The sequence below is a fragment of the Drosophila bipectinata genome, chromosome 3L, assembly GCF_030179905.1.
Source record: "Drosophila bipectinata strain 14024-0381.07 chromosome 3L, DbipHiC1v2, whole genome shotgun sequence".
Lineage (NCBI taxonomy): Eukaryota > Metazoa > Arthropoda > Insecta > Diptera > Drosophilidae > Drosophila > Drosophila bipectinata.
In genome coordinates this window covers 2,718,392-2,734,645 of record NC_091738.1, presented here as the reverse complement: position 1 = coordinate 2,734,645, position 16,254 = coordinate 2,718,392, and the positions used below count along the sequence as shown (strand labels likewise).

At 43.0% G+C, this 16,254-nt stretch overlaps 3 protein-coding genes across 5 annotated transcripts; 2 read left to right on the top strand and 1 right to left on the bottom strand.

Annotated features, from left to right (window-relative positions):
- The first annotated feature begins 3,484 nt into the window (after positions 1 to 3,484).
- LOC108127521 (uncharacterized) lies at positions 3,485 to 4,781 on the top strand. Of its 2 annotated transcripts, XM_017244622.3 has the most exons (6): positions 3,485 to 3,700; positions 3,751 to 3,895; positions 3,957 to 4,088; positions 4,139 to 4,294; positions 4,345 to 4,582; positions 4,641 to 4,781. In XM_017244622.3, the coding sequence occupies exons 1-6, from the start codon at positions 3,594 to 3,596 to the stop codon at positions 4,739 to 4,741; spliced, it is 879 nt and encodes a 292-aa protein (XP_017100111.3). In that variant the 5' UTR covers positions 3,485 to 3,593; the 3' UTR covers positions 4,742 to 4,781. The 2 variants fall into 2 exon arrangements, with proteins under 2 accessions (XP_017100111.3, XP_070136236.1); XM_070280135.1 differs by lacking the exons at positions 3,485 to 3,700; positions 3,751 to 3,895; positions 3,957 to 4,088 and having other exon boundaries at positions 4,156 to 4,294; positions 4,338 to 4,582.
- A 125-nt stretch (positions 4,782 to 4,906) lies between these two features.
- Positions 4,907 to 7,056, top strand: LOC108127570 (uncharacterized). 2 transcript variants are annotated; one of them, XM_070280134.1, is made up of 6 exons: positions 4,907 to 5,041; positions 5,160 to 5,239; positions 5,294 to 5,421; positions 5,479 to 5,634; positions 5,688 to 5,934; positions 5,989 to 7,056. In XM_070280134.1, the coding sequence occupies exons 1-6, from the start codon at positions 4,917 to 4,919 to the stop codon at positions 7,032 to 7,034; spliced, it is 1,782 nt and encodes a 593-aa protein (XP_070136235.1). In that variant the 5' UTR covers positions 4,907 to 4,916; the 3' UTR covers positions 7,035 to 7,056. The 2 variants fall into 2 exon arrangements, with proteins under 2 accessions (XP_070136235.1, XP_017100188.2); XM_017244699.3 differs by having other exon boundaries at positions 5,095 to 5,239; positions 5,290 to 5,421.
- Positions 7,057 to 8,914: 1,858 nt separating this feature from the next.
- Positions 8,915 to 14,458, bottom strand: comm (commissureless). The gene is made up of 2 exons (XM_017245079.3): positions 13,760 to 14,458; positions 8,915 to 9,911 (listed from the first exon to the last, which is right to left on the bottom strand). The coding sequence occupies exons 1-2, from the start codon at positions 14,268 to 14,270 to the stop codon at positions 9,280 to 9,282; spliced, it is 1,143 nt and encodes a 380-aa protein (XP_017100568.2). The 5' UTR covers positions 14,271 to 14,458; the 3' UTR covers positions 8,915 to 9,279.
- Positions 14,459 to 16,254: the final 1,796 nt, after the last annotated feature.

The window sequence follows — 16,254 nt, the reverse complement described above, 5'->3', positions numbered from 1 at the left end:
ATCTGCATTTAAATCCTCGAAGGTAATTTTTTTTAGATTTTTTTCATATTTTTCTGATGGACCCCCTTAAAAAATGGAGAAATCGAGGAGTGCGTAAAAGTGGCACCTCGCGATGGATGTATCTTGGGAAATATTTATCCGATCTCTTAACGGAATACCATTATGGAGTCGTGGAACAATTCTCTATTAATCTGTATTTAAATCCTAGAAGGTAATTTTTTTTAGAATTTTTTCATATTTTTTCTGATGGACCCCCTTTAAAAATGGAGAAATCGAGGAGTGCGTAAAAGTGGCACCTCGCGATGGATGTATCTTGGGAAATATTTATCCGATCTCGAAACGGAATACCATTATGGAGTCGTGGAACAATTCTCTATTAATCTGCATTTAAATCCCGGATGGTAATTTTTTTTAGATTTTTTTCATATTTTTCTGATGGACCCCGTTGAAAATTGGATAAATCGAGGATTGCGTGAAAATGGTACCTTGCGATGGATGTATCTTGGGAAATATTTATCCGATCTCTAAACGGAATCCCATTATGGAGTCGTGGAACAATTCTCTATTAATCTGCATTTAAATCCTGGAAGGTAATTTTTTTTAGATTTTTTTTCATATTTTTCTGATGGACCCCCTCTAAAAATGGAGAAATCGAGGAGTGCGTAAAAGTGGCACCTCGCGATGGATGTATCTTGGGAAATATTTATCCGATCTCTTAACGGAATACCATTATGGAGTCGTGGAACAATTCTCTATTAATCTGCATTTAAATCCTCGAAGGTAATTTTTTTTAGATTTTTTTCACATTTTTCTGATGGATCCCCTCTAAAAATGGAGAAATCGAGGAGTGCGTAAAAGTGGCACCTCGCGATGGATGTATCTTGGGAAATATTTATCCGATCTCGAAACGGAATACCATTATGGAGTCGTGGAACAATTCTCTATTAATCTGCATTTAAATCCCGGATGGTAATTTTTTTTAGACTTTTTTCATATTTTTCTGATGGACCCCGTTGAAAATTGGAGGAATCGAGGATTGCGTGAAAATGGCACCTCGCGATGGATGTATCTTGGGAAATATTTATCCGATCTCTAAACGGAATACCATTATGGAGTCGTGGAACAATTCTCTATTAATCTGCATTTAAATCCTGGAAGGTAATTTTTTTTAGATTTTTTTCATATTTTTCTGATGGACCCCCTTGAAAATTGGAGAAATCGAGGATTGCGTGAATATGGCACCTTGCGATGGATGTATCTTGGGAAATATTTATCCGATCTCTAAACGGAATACCATTATGGAGTCGTGGAACAATTCTCTATTAATCTGCATTTAAATCCCGGATGGTAATTTTTTTTAGATTTTTTTCATATTTTTCTGATGAAAAATTCATATTTTCATATTTTTCCGTTGAAAATTGGAGAAATCGAGGATTGCGTGAATATGGCACCTTGCGATGGATGTATCTTGGGAAATATTTATCCGATCTCGAAACGGAATACCATTATGGAGTCGTGGAACAATTCTCTATTAATCTGCATTTAAATCCCGGATGGTAATTTTTTTTAGATGTTTTTCATATTTTTCTGATGGACCCCGTTGAAAATTGGAGAAATCGAGGATTGCGTGAATATGGCACCTTGCGATGGATGTATCTTGGGAAATTTTTATCCGATCTCGAAACGGAATACCATTATGGAGTCGTGGAAAATTCTATCTACGATGTACTTAATTTATCATTTTTTTCAAATATTAGATATACGTATCATATCCTATTGCTTTCCACTTCCATGTTATTCCACATAGAACATTGTAAATAAGGACTATTTTGTAATGCTCCAGTAATATCCCACAAAGAGTTACTTTTTAAATCCACTTTTGAAATGCAAAGCAGTAACGACAATTAATGTCGTCTGAAAATTGTTTAGCCATTACATTTTCATTTTAGTGTGGAACTGTCAACGAGTTGCATGCAACCCTTTGGCAATCCTTTAAGCCCTGGTGCAGTAGCGAAATGAAATTGAATTAGAGGCTTCGGCAAATGCATTCGTTTTACAGCTGAAATCATAAACAGAAGCGAATGCTGCTTAAAATTTCATTACGCGCACTTAAGTGGTGTGATTTGCCTCAAACCCTGGCCTCTAGCCGGCCACCTTTTCGCCGGTGATGTAAAAGCTCGTAAAATCCACAGTAGCTGCAGTAGGGAAGCACCGCAGTGGCGACACATCCACGTTCACGTTCGTATCCAGAGCCACGGCCACATCCACAGCCACACTCGCATCCGTGTCCCCACATCCACTGCAATGCAGCTGGTGAAATGTCATCGGCGTGGTGCGGCGCGTTCCTCTTCGCCTGGATTTTATGGCAAAAGGAGAATGTATCTAAGCTGCAGTCTTGTTTCAGGTTTCTGGTGCTGCTGCTCGTTCTGTTTTCTGTTTTCGGGCTCCTAAATTCGGCTAGAACGTAAAAGTTTTATGGGTGCCGCAGAGCAAAGACTCAGACTGAGAGAAGCCTGTGCGGCGACGTCGTAAATAAATTTTTGCTCGTAATTAATTTTGCATGCTAGTCAGTCAGTCAGGCAGTTGCCGGTTTTCCAGTCACCGCCAGTTGAGATCCTCAAGCCCAACCACATCCATATCCACATTCACACTTTTTGGCAGTTCATAAACGTTCGGCTCATCCGCGGCTCTGATTGTGAATGCCACACGCCATTAAGGCTGCTTTGATATGCCAAATGTGTCGCTAAATGATTTTTATTCCTCGCTGCTACGTTGCTCATACGCACCGTGTGCCGGTGTACGTCAGCTTGTGGCTGCTGAGTTTAGTATGCAAATTGTATCACTTTTTCTGGTTTTTTTTTTGGCTTATTTAATGGGTGACTGACGCACACGACTCGGCCATCTCAAAAAAGTTGACTTACAGTGCAGTCAGCTCATTAGTGAGTCTGTTTGCCATTGTGGCTCTGGCTATGGCTCTAGCTGCTCTAACATTATTTATTTGGCATTTTTAACACTTGCCGTTGACAGTTGCTTTGCCAGCCATATTATTTTGCGCTATTTCTCCCTTCTGCAATGAAAAAAAAGCATACAAAAAACAAAGTTAAGCCAACAAGTGCAAATTTGTTTGCTGCATTGAGCAGAGCAGAGTAGAGCGGAGCAGGGCACAAAATTTCTCAACCTTGGCTTCGTGTTCGCCTTGTTTGCTTCCTGTTAATTTTTGTTGATTTTACGCGTTAGCTGCTTGGCTGCCTCAGACTCACTCAGCTCCCCATCCGTCAGTCTCTCCCTGGGTGTGTTTACTGTAGCTGCAGTATTTGTACCGTCGACGACAGGTCGCAGCTGTGTGCGAATGGCTCCAACGGGGCCGGATAGTTGACACAATGATAGTGCAAACTATAGTTGGGAGATGGGTTCTAAATATTTCAAGACTAACCCCGCTAAAACATTGGTCATTAGCTGGTTTTAATCCTTTATTCAATTGACATCTGAGTGCTCTTTTACTAGTACATCAAAATTAAATGTTATATGTCCCAAAATTGTATATGTTTTTGTTTATTTTTTTTCCACAAAATCCTTAGTATCCTTAGAGGGTCATGGAGGGTCATCGGCGGATGCGCAAGAATTTTTCCCGCAAATGTTACTTCAATCTGGTAGCCTTTCTGTCCCTTGCCCTAATCCAATGGATTTTAATAACTCTCGTGTAGGTTTCAATTTAGTTTGTTAGTTTTTAATTGATTGTCTTCATCTTAGAGAAACGTTTCGAGCATTCTTTCGCGAACAGACACTTTCCTGCGCAATCTGTTTTGGCGTGGCATTATTTCTATTTTTGGTTTTTTTATTCGCCCAGAGACTACGCCACCATACCTATTTCAAGTGGGCAGTTACCTTTATAATAGTGAGTTTATTACAAAAAACTGATATATTAGTTATACATTTTTTTTTAATTTATGTACTAGATGGAACTGCATATTGTTTCCTTTTTTGTGCTTGTAGCCAGGTCCTGGATTCCAGACGTTTTAATGTTCTTTGGGTTGTGCCTCGCCGCTGTGATAATTTCCATGATTATTGGTTGCCACCTTTCCTATACGGTGGGTGATGTACTTAATAATATTATCGCTTAGCTTTTAACTATTTTTAGATGGATATGACGGAGCACATGAGTCCACACTTTCTCCTAAGCTTCCTTACTGCCGCCGCCTCGGTTTACTTTCTTATGAGCAGCTTTCATATGGAAGAGCTCATGGCCTATAATTTCTTTATTTTTGAGATGTTACTTAGTGTGGTGATGCTATCGGTATGTTTTTGAAATAATTCTCATTTATTTTGATTGATTTTAGATTGCAGTTCGTCATGTTGCATGCCCAAACTATCAAGGGCGACCGTCTGGTCCAGATGAATCTTCGGGAATACCTTCTGTCCGCTCTTCTCATCTACCACGAGTTTCTGGCCATCTATGTCATGACCTTTTATTGGCAAATCCGCTATGCGTACTTCACTCCCAATGACTTTTTCTGGTTTTCGACAAGTACTACTGTTAAACTGGCCAGAAACACCCTACATCCTGACTTGGATGAGGAAGATGGTTAAGAAATACTTGCTAGTATTCTCTAGTTATTCCTAATTCAAAAAACCCATTGCAGAAATTAATCCTGAGGACGATTCAGATAGCTGGGTTTACGGAAATGAAACCATTGACCCTGATCTAATCGGAAGAATGATAAGTGTCACTTACCTGAAATAAAATTTCCTTTTTTTGTGAATCGAGTTGGATTGGAGCCTCTTGTCAAGATGTCTATATTCTGTCTCGGCTGGATGTTTTTGGAAGATATCTTCTTAGCTGTTGGTGGCACTGAGAAAATTTGCAGTCCTAGGACCCCGAACCACACACTCGACACGATACACATTCATGGGTTACGATGTTGTCCTCCTACGACCTGGACTCTTATCGAAAGGCGCGAAGAGCTTTTTCCCTGAAGAGCTATGGAATATTTATCCTTTGGATTATTTTGGCTTTAGCCCAATGGATAGTAGTCGCCATGTTGTAAGTTTGCTCTGAGATTATTCCATCATTTATGTATATTTTCGTATTTTAAGGAACGATACTCGGCATATATTCCACAAATTTTACTTTATCAGCTTCATAACCTTTCTCCTGGCAGTACTGTTCCTAATACTCTTCATCTTTGTCGAGAAGCTGCGCTTCATCAAGGTGCTAAGCTTTCTCCTAGCCTTTATTATCGTAAGTATGAAGAGTTTTGGGGAAAAATATAAAAAAAACCACGCCCCCAGGTAGAGCTCCAGATTGTTTCCACATTCGCTCTGGTCGTGATTAGTTGGTGGGCGGATGTTCTGGCCTTTTTCGGGCTCTGTATATTACTGATAGTGATTTTCGCCCTAATAGGAGTTATTCTGCCCAAAAAGGTAAGGAAATATACCTCAACTATAAGGCTTTTTATTTAAATTATATACTTCTTACAGATGGATCTCACACTGGACATTGCAGTCCTGTTTATATTGTCCTTTATATTTATGGTTATAGCCAGCTTCACGCTGATTGTCCATCTCACCATGGCTTTCACTGTGCCCTTTGCATATGTGGTCGTGGAGCTGGCTATTTCCATAACTATTTTGCTGGTGGGTAGAATTAACTAAAAAATACCCATTACTTATTTTAGTTGGCCCTTTAGTTTGTGATGTATCATGCCCAGACCATCCATGGGCATCGGTTCGCCGAAATGCGTCTCAATGACTTCCTTCTGGCTTCAATTATCCTCTTCCACGACTTCCTCATCATATACTGGCTGACATTCTATTGGCAAATCAACTACAGGCTCGTCACCTCAGATGCTTGGATAGCCTCCTCTTCTGCGTCTCCGAATCGCAATGCATCAGTAAAGTTTTTGGATGATGTTTATATGTCCGACTGGGAATTGGGTAAGAATGCAATGAATATAGAAATTCTTTCATAATTATTATGCCTTTCTTCAGTCACTACTCCTGGTAATGAATTCAAAGGGTGGAACGCGAAAACGCCAGGTGGGGAGGCGACAACAAATCACCCACCGGGACATAGGCCAAAGACCGATCACAGATTCTGGGCTGTGAACAAGCGAACAAGATATCCTGGACGACACAATAACAGGTATCCTGATGGCCGAAGAGGCTATGGAAATGACTATGGCCATCGCTGGGATCCTGAGGACATGACCCCTGGCACTGAAGCAACGGGTAAGCCCTTCGACGATCATCACTTTGAAAACTATCCAAGGCGAAGGCCCTCTGAGGATATGCCAAGTTTTCGCCAAATGCCCGATTCAAGCTCCCCGGCTATTGATGGTTCGTTCACCACAAGAAATTCCTTTCCTAAGCCAGGCCATGGTCGCGAAGGAATATTCCCAATTATGCCCAACCAGAATGCTCAACCGAAAGAAGGGAAATATAAAATACGCCCAAATAATCACTATTTTTATAGGAAAGACAGTCTTCCGTTTAATGAAGAACCAAATCAATTTGATTTATATGATCCTTTTCATAGAAGAATTGAACCAAACGAATCTATAAGTCCATATCGTAAGGACAAAGCTCAAAATCCTCAACCTTATGAAGGACAGGGATATAGCGAGCTTGATACAGATGAGTCTGAAAGTCCATACATTTCTGAAGAAGGTCTGGATAAGGAAAATTATTACGATAGTCCAAAATATGTACAAAATGCTTACCCACCAATTAAGGGACTAAGCAAGAGTCTTATGAAAAATATTACCAGAAACTCCCTCATCAATCCAGATGATAACGTACCTATAGGCGATGTGGAAATCATAGATCCAAGTGAATTAGCTTTTAAAGCTGCAGTTTCTTCGAAAAAGGGTTCTGAAGAATTGTTAAGTGATTCACCTGGCCGGGAGCCTCAAGATGACGGAGATAAACCAGACATCTATCAGATACGTGAACCTCTCACAACAAACCATTATCCCACCGGACTGCCGGACTTTGAAAAACTTGTATTAAACGTCAGCTCGAGTATGTTGAAATAGACTTTTAAAGACCGTGACAATATATGAATTATTTTGCGTCATAAATTTAATCCGATAAGCTCCACCTCATTGCGCTTTGTCATCATCGTCATTAGGCATTTAATTGCACTCATTAATGAGGGCAACCCATCTTATTCCACCGCATTTGCGACAGGTGACAAACAAATTAATGTCTCTGAGATTTATGACCCGCCCACAAAATGGAACAAACAAAAGTCAACCAAAAAGCATGGCCCAAACAACCACAAAAAAAAGAAAAGCCCAAAACAACCTGTTCAATGAACTCGTCGGCAAGAAAAAATCAGAAAAACCGTTTAACAAATTACGGCCAACACACGTGCAGTCACCATAAAAACGTCCGTACAGTAGTACCACATATTCCGTACAAATGCCGACCGCATATCGCTTATCTCTTGGCCAGGTCGGAGTGCCTACCTTTGCCTTTACCTTTGTTGTGGTGTCTGATGGAGCTGCCATACTCTGTCCCAGTTTTCAGGCCATTTTCTAAGAGCTTTTGGCAATTATATTTATCTGAAATAGGAAACAGTATAAAGCAACTTTTAGCCTATTTCTAATCAGTTCTGGAGTTCTAGAGACTATTATTTTCTTATAGAGCATTTAGAATTCTACAAGCTCCTCTTGAAGAATGGCTCTTTTTGTATTGGTTCGTTTTTTGTGCATTTCGGCAAATCATGGAAAGAACGCAAAGCACGACCACGACACACAGCAGAGACCCACAAGTTCTGGCATAGCTGCTGGTGTTGATGTCAGTGCCAGTCCATAGTCCCCAGTCCCCCTGGAGCCCAGCAAAGTCCAGAAAACCCAGTGCCAGACCCGATCCCAATACCAATCCCAATCCCGTTGGCATTCCCATTCCCCTGGACATGCCCCCTCCCCATGCCCAGTTTGAAGCTACAGTCACTCATGACTGCGACCTGAACCAGATACACGATGCACGATAATATAATTTATGGCCCTGTTTGGTGTTTGCAGCTCCTCCATCTCCAGCTCCAGCTCCACACTGCGTTATGGAATGTTTGCTGTGCCATGCCAGTGCCTCTGTCCGTATCCGTCCGCCACTGTCCGCTCTGTCCGCCTGTCTGACGCTCGTAGTCATCAACAAATCGTACATTTGAATACAAATTGCAGCATTAAAGACGCAGAAGCTTCAACAAAAGTGTCAAATTTGACATGAAATTATTTATGTCTCGCCTGGAACTTTAACTCGTGTTTTCAAGTTTTTAGTGCTGCCTGGTCTCTTGTTCCCAATTGAGTTCATCGCCTGAAACTCCCAAATCCCCATCTTGCCAATAAAATTTCCTTTTTTTTTATATTTGGTTTTTTTTTCGTATATTTTTTTGCATATGTAGGATTTGTCTTTTTTCTTTTCGTCCCATAGTAGACAATATTTATTTTGGTTTTGCATTTATTTTGGCTTTAACTATAGTTAATGTTTCTATTTAATTGTAGTAACTGCAACATTGAGAAACTGTCGTTTTTATTTGCGTTTAGTTAAGCGGGAAATGAAAAGTGGGTACTTAATCGGTGCAGTGTACGGGCCGTCCCACTCAAAACCCTTGGATTTAATTCTGTTTTCGCCAAATGGCCAAGTAACACTACTTTCGGCACGTTCCTCGGGCTCACCAGCACCCAGATGCAATGCATTTCTGCTGACCTAATCTCGACCAGCCGCATCCAAGTCACGTACATAATTTCAAAACAAAACCCTGGTCGAATCGGCAAACCCCAAATGCTTTCTGATATTTGTTCTGGCCAGGAAGGAGTATGATCCGAGGGATTAGGACTAACTCGTGCACTGCACAGCAACTACAAGGTCAACATACTTGTGGGTTTTTGGGATTAAATAAAAAATTGTTTAATTTTTCGTTTTATGTTTTGCATTTTGTGTATATTTTTGGACTCCTTCTCATTATCGGGCTTAAACATTAGGACTTAATCAATAGATAGTACAATAAATAATACTCAGTCTTGCGTAATACAATAATACATAACAGATAACTAAAAACAGAAACTAAATTTTGGTTAAAGGGCTAAAGGGCGAGGCTGGGTGGGGTTGGTGATTTATGTTATTAGGCTATAAGTCTCTACGTGGGTGAACAACATTAGCAGCAGACGATGCAACTATTTACAAGTGACTAAGCAATTGGGCTGCTACCTCCCTGACCTCCCCGTAAACTCTTGACCCCTCCAGCTCCTCCTCCGGTTCAGCTTAGTGGCTGGGCAATCACGCGGCAACAACAACGACCAATGAGGCGCAATCATCGTCAGCAGCAGCCGCTGGCTGCAAACTTTGTGTGGTGGGTGGTGGCATCCTTGTTGCCACATCCTCCTCAGCTCCCAGAGCCGCATCCTCATCCCCCCGACCATTTGGCATGTTAATGCAAATGGCAGGCGTTGCTGCGGCCAAGTCGCAGGATGGGGCTTTATCCTCTTCTGGCGCTGACAGTTTGCACTTTTGCAGCTTATTCAGTTCCTGATGCGGCTGCTGGTTCTGCTGCTGGTGCTGCATTTCGTCCTTTTCCCAATTGGTTACGCAGGCAGCCGCCGCGGGCCGAGGAAACGGATGGTGATGATGATGATGCACAGCTGCCAGTGTAGGATACACAAACTTCATGCCGTAGGCAAAGTGACGGGGCTGATGATGCAGTGCCTCGTCGTAGCTGGGCAGTCCGGTGGCAATCGTATAGCAGGGCGGCGATTCAATTTGGTAGAAGGCGGCCTCATTGTTCCGCTGGTGCTGCTGCTGGATCTGCTGCTGCTGCTGGTGGAGGAGCAGCCGACTGGCGTCGCAGTTGACCAGGTGCGTGGAGTAACTAGAATCGCTGGCGGCATGGATCTGGGCACGTATGTCCTTATCTGGAAAACAAAAGGAGAACAGAGTTAGTTGAGTTTGTTATAAAAGGGTTCATTGTTTGTTTGTTGCAACAGATACAAGTAGAGTTCTCCCCAATCAGCCATCAAAGGACTGAGCCATTCGACTCAGTCATTACATTGTTTGTCCCTGTCAAAGGACATTTGCCAGAGTCCTGGGCAGTGGCATTAAATTCAATTTAGCGTAAAGGCGCAAACGCTTCAACTTTTCCGAATGCCATGCTTCGGACACAGCACAAAAAAAAGGACACAAGGGAGGCGGAAAGTTTCGTAGTGACCGGAAATGCCGGCAAGGATGCCACGACAGGCAAAGTTCCTTCGCAGGAGACTGACAACAACAACAACTAGGCAATAATATGCCGGAAGTGCGCGCGTGGCAAAATGGAATGAAATAAAATACATGCACAGACATCCAGCCATGGTCATGGCTGACCGGAAAGTATGCAACAGAAAGCATTTAATTTTTATAATGCCACATCTGCTGTCCTGCCACATGCGTCTGGTTTGTTTTCAAATTAAGCAAAACTCAAATTAAGATTGGAAAACATCATCACAACCCACACAAACACGTTCGCAATAAATTTAATTTCGTCTCGAAATGGCCGCTTTTTGGGTTACACTTTTGATTAAAAATTTATACAGCCGTAATTTTTGTCAAATAGAATTTCTGCCTCAAATGAAAGCGAGGCTGAAAAAAATGGTGGGCCAGGTGGGTATTCACGTTTATTAAATGCAATTTAAACTGCATTCAATAAATAAATAGGGGATCGTCCTCAACGCTTTTTTGTCCGGATTTCATTTTCAATGCCCTGGTCTTGAAAAACTCGACAATTTTTTAATTGTTCGTTGGCAGTATTGAAAATGCTCTGTATTTTTCATGAATTCCCGTCTTCTGTTTTGCCTTTTTGTTGGCCCTGTTGGTCCGAAATGTTTTTCAATTAAGGAGCGAATCGCAGGAAGGAAAGGTGGTGGCCGGAGCTTGCGGTGTGGGGGTTAAGCCTGTTGAAAAATTTGCGCATTACAATATTAAAACGCAACAGCAGCAGCAGCAGCATCAGAAGCAGTCAGCAGTTGTTGATTTATTGTTATAACTGTAGCACATACATATATGTATATATCCCTTTTTTGGCCAGGATACCCCGCATATGAGGACCTGCTCTTCGTTTTTTTTTCCATTTTTGACTTTTGTTTCCCATTTTTTTGTGGCTCTCTGCTTGATGGACAGACGGCGCCCAGGACGACTCACACACATCGTGCAGGCTTCATATTTTATGCAAGTGTTGAACAAACTGCACCGTATCCCCATCTAGGCTCTCAGCCTTTTGGTGTCCTTTCAAGCATGGCGAATGGACACAAAGAAGTCCAGAATTGCACAGCAAAAATGGGGATCTATTTTTTTAGGATATCAAAGCTTAAGAAATTGGCAAAGGTAGTCCTATTTTTTACAGTGTAAAATATCAGGGGAAAAATGCACTAGCACTATCCAACGTGACTCCTTTTGTTTTTCGCCTGCGTTGGCACTTTGCTTTCCCCCATCGCCAGCCTCGTCCTGCTGCCATTTGTGCTGCCAATGCGCCCAAATGTATGCAACAATTTAAATTCATCGCAATAAGCCGAGCCACACTCTCAAATGAAAACTGGCAAAATGGAAAACATTCAACTGTTCAACTGTTCGGTTGCATGCTGCTTTATTTCCGTGTTGCCATAAATGTCTGTTAATTTTTTAAATGGCAAGAACTGTGTGTGCTGGAGTTGAGTTTTTATTTAAAAATTATTATCATTGCGCTTAAGCTGCTTTCAAGTGCTATTAAGCCGGGCATCGATTCTCCTTTTTTTCAATTTGGCACAAAAGGATGACCTATCACAGCACTTCCATTAAAACTTTTCCTCGCCAGCTCAATTATGGAAGCTGGTCTAAACGCTGGCCGAGACTACAAAACAATTTGGTTAATTACAACACTCTATTTGAGTTTGCCAAAAAAAAACCAACAAAAAAAAAGGAAGAAAAACAGTTACTAGTTTTTGTGGGCCATTAAAAATTGAAAGGGTTTGCTGGCCAAGAGCAACTTTTTCTGGTCTTGCCAAATATGCTACGCTTAATTACATTTTTACGCAACTAAATTATGCAGGACCTGTGCAACATGATAAGCAGTGGAGGGTCGGGACTCTGGACTCCTTGTGGCACGTTAATAAATTCAGTTCAACGCTGCACTAATTGATAACAAGCCAAAGCCAGAGCCAGAGTTAGAGCCAAAGTCAAAGCCATAGCCAAAAACTTTGTATCACTGTGTGTGACAGTTTAATAAATAAAGTGTAAGCCAGGCTGGGGCCAACTGGGGCAGACACTCTGCTCGCCAGGTACTCCTCCACTATCTCTCCCTGGGCCTCGTTAAGTATTTATAAGGTAAACACCACGTAGCTGGCATTAAACGCACAAAGCCAGGCAAACTTAGGCCGAGTTGCTTAATTATAAATGACACACGTATGTGTATCCTGCGTATCCTGGGCGACGGACCACTTGGTATCTAACTAGGCCAGTGCCTCCACACAGGAGAAGTTGGAGGAGGCAAAAAAAAAGCAAAACAGAAACACGACACTAACGAAACTAATTAGACGCATTGGACGCCCGAAACCGAGCAACACATATCGCTCAAATTGATATTTTAGGTATATCCCTGGTCCTTGCCTCTGGGCTCCAGGCCCTATCCCAGTCGCGTGTCGTAATCGCAGGGCAAAGTTTTTAAGGCTCGTTAGCACAAAATTGACAGTTTGACAGTTGAGTTGGCCAGGCTTTAATGCCACGGCCTTTTGGCCCAAGAACCAGACCAGAACCAGAACGAGAACCTGAACCTGGACCAAAGACAACAACTGAGGACCATGAGGAAAGTTTACTTGCCTTTTCCTATGGCCTAAATAAATCATTTGGCTAAATTGGTCTGCAAAAAGTTTGACACTTTAGTCGGGGACTTGTTAGTTGTGTAGGATATTTCGGCCTGGCCGGCCCGTAATTATGTGTAAAGTGCCTAAAAATATGATTTATTTTTCGGGGATTTGGAGCAGTGGGTGCAACAGGTTCTGGCCAGATAAGATATATCTAACATGGTCTATATTGACACGAAATTTGGGTTGAGTGGCTGCTGGCTGGCGGTAATCTGGTGGTTTAGTTGGGGATTTCGATAACAGTATTCTGATGAGTTTGATTGATTTGGATTTAGACCGAGGCCCTAAATGGAGCACTTCCCTTGGCTTTTGCCGAGTGATATGGTCCATTATTATTATACTATATTACTGTGCTTTTATCACCTCGTCCCAGCACGAATATCAAGGCACAATTTCACGCCTTTCATATACATTTTTTTGGGGCAACAGTTGCGAGTTGTTTTTTGTGTGTTTTTCTGTGTAGGGGTCGCTGGGGTCGCTTCTAGTCCACAACTCGTACATTATCGCTATCATAAAAGGGGCACAAAGCCCTAGCCCCCGGCAGAGGCAAGTCAATTTAATATTATAAATATGCGGCACATATATTTTGTGGCATAATAAACTTGTGTATCTAAAATTACAACAGAGACGATGCAAACGGCTGGCTGACAATTCCGAAGCGCGCCAAAAAATTTATGAGGCTTTGCGGCCATAACAGTTGGCCCTGGCCAGGCCATCTAGACCGACTGCCTCTGATGGGCGGCTGTGGGTGGGACCTGTTTCTGCATTTTATATTGTTTAGCCAGGCTGAATAAATGGCCGGAGATAAGGCTTTGGCGAAACAATTTTTGATTAAAGCCAGTGGATTGGGGGAGAGACATAAAAGACAGAAGGGGACTGTGTCTGGAACTTACTGCATTTCTTCCAAGTGCGGAACTTCCTGTAGAAGTAGCAGCTGAAGAGGATGAAGACCAGCGAGAGGACCACCAGCGAGGTGACCACTCCGATCCACAGATAGTTGATAATCACGTGCATGTCCGCCTCGCCGAACACCTGGCCCCACCAGCCCGCATCCTGGCCCTCCTCGGACCCATCCCGAAGGTCGGCCAGGTCGAGGACCACCGACTTGGAGAGCTGCTCGGTGCTGATGCTGCCGTCCGGCGACCAGCCGCTGGGCGGAGCCGGGTCGTAGGCGACCGGCACGTTGCCGATCCTCTGGAGCAGGGAGTTGAACGAGTTGAGGGCGTCGATGTGGCGCAGGTCGTGGGCACTGGGTATCTCGAAGGTGATCTTGTTCTGCTGCAGATGCTCGGCGATAGCGGCGGGGCTCATGCTGCTGGCCGGGGCGGATATGTATTCCGCGTACAGCTCCTCACTGCCCGGCGTTGTGGTTTCCGGCACTGGATAATCCGTGGTGCTAATCATTTTGTGTGTGTTTTGATATTTTTTATCTGACTCTTGTTTGGGTCTGGCACTCGCACTGTCTGGCTCTGGCACTCGCGTCACGACGTCACGACGTAAACAAATCGAACACTACGCCTCTATATATAAGTCATGGGCTCGATTTTCGAATGTTTTTCGATCCGTAGGGCTCTCGAACCGTACTCGGGAGCGGCTGTTTGTCGAATGACTGGTCCCTGGCTCTGCCAAATGCCTACATAGAGTCGCTGAGAAGCGCCTTGCCTTGGGAAATTCCTCCGACACTCCACTCGGGGCTCTCTCGAGTGAGACCCGTGAGTAGTTGTTGTGGGTGTTGGTGAGTGAGTCTCACTCGGAGAAATCAAGACAAGTCCTTAGTTAAAGAAGCATGCAGTTTCTGGCGTGTCCTTTATGTTTTTAAATGCTTCTCGTCCTTATTTATTTCTCCCCCACACCTCCTTGTGCTCTCTGACTTGAGCTGACCCAGTTTGACCAAAAAACTATATTCTTTGGGGCGGAAAAACCAAGTGGAGAGGGAAAACTTCAGCCTCGGTCACGTTCGTTGACGCATTTCGTTGTTTAAAGTTTTTCCCGGCGCTTTTCGGTTTTGTGTTTTTCTAGCAAATTGCTTCGAGCCAAAGTTTTGGCTCGGTACTGATATTAATGAAAGTATTTCCCGCTAGCCAGGCTTTAAAGTTTCCAGCGCCGAAGAAAAGAATTATGACTTGGGGAGAAAAGTTATCTGGGGCATGACAAATTTATGGAAATTCGGTGTGATAACGTATTACGCTAGGCCATAACTCTTAACTCTTGCTTTTGGCCGAGTTAAAGTGGCCGGTGGGAAAAATGTGTGTGTGTAACTAGAACTCTAACTCGAAAATCTCGGCCATTACTAGTCCCTGGAGCGGCAGGACACCGCAACACTTCCTGCAGCTGCCACAAAAAGGAGGAGCAACCGACCAACAGCACGCTTCATTTAAACTCATGTTGACCATAAGCCGGGAAAAGGCAAAAACTCAATGCACAAAGGGCTCTCAGGCGGCACAAAAACGTGCCAAAAATATCCTGCTCCGGCTCTGGCTCTGGCTGTGGCTCAAAAAGTGGAACAAATGCACCGACTCCCCTACTCAAACCACCACTCGAACCACCACCACTCGCTCTCAATGCTTCCACTCACTCAAAACCGGTTTTTCTCTCAGTGCCCTTTTGGCTCAAAGTGAAATTTTCTCCCAGCCTGGTTTTCTCTCTTTCGGCCACCACTGCGCACTCTCTCCCCTACTTTCACTCTCCCAAAATTTCCCATTTCCCTGCCACAGAGTCTGAAAATGAGCAGTCGAGAGACCCGGCAGTCAGTGCCTCTGAACTGGCCTGGGTGAAAGGTCACACAGAGTGTGTGTGTGGGAGCACAATGTCATGGGGTCTCAGGCCTCGGATATCGGAAAATACGTAAACCCAGACGTATAGTAATTGCCAGGCCAACTGCTTTTCGGCAGTCTTGTAATTGCCGGGGGAAATTGAAATAGATGCCCGATAATAAGCACTTAGCTCGAGACCAAAGTCACTCGATAAATGCATTAAAAACTTTTCAGAGCCTCCTCTGGCATGGCGGCCGAAAACTTTTCCACTGCACTGTAAGCCTGAGCCGGGCTTATCGGTAATTAGCTTCTTAGTAATTCCCAACTTTAGCATAAGTTTAAACTGCAGCGATTTTAATCAATGCGTGTTTGCCGAGAAGGGCAGCATAGCAGCATACTTGTGGATTGCCGGGGAAAGTTTGATTGCCTAAATTTAGTTAATTACTAGGAAGTATGAACTAAGAACTAAGAACTTTGCCAAGTTCAGTTTGGGGCTATAAACTAAAGACACTAGGAGAAATAGTGCTGTGGGCTATACAGTAATAGTTTAGGGGATTTAAAGTTAAATTCTGAATAAATTTTCTATTGAACTCATATCCATAAATAACAAGAAAATACTCTAAAGTGTTTAATTA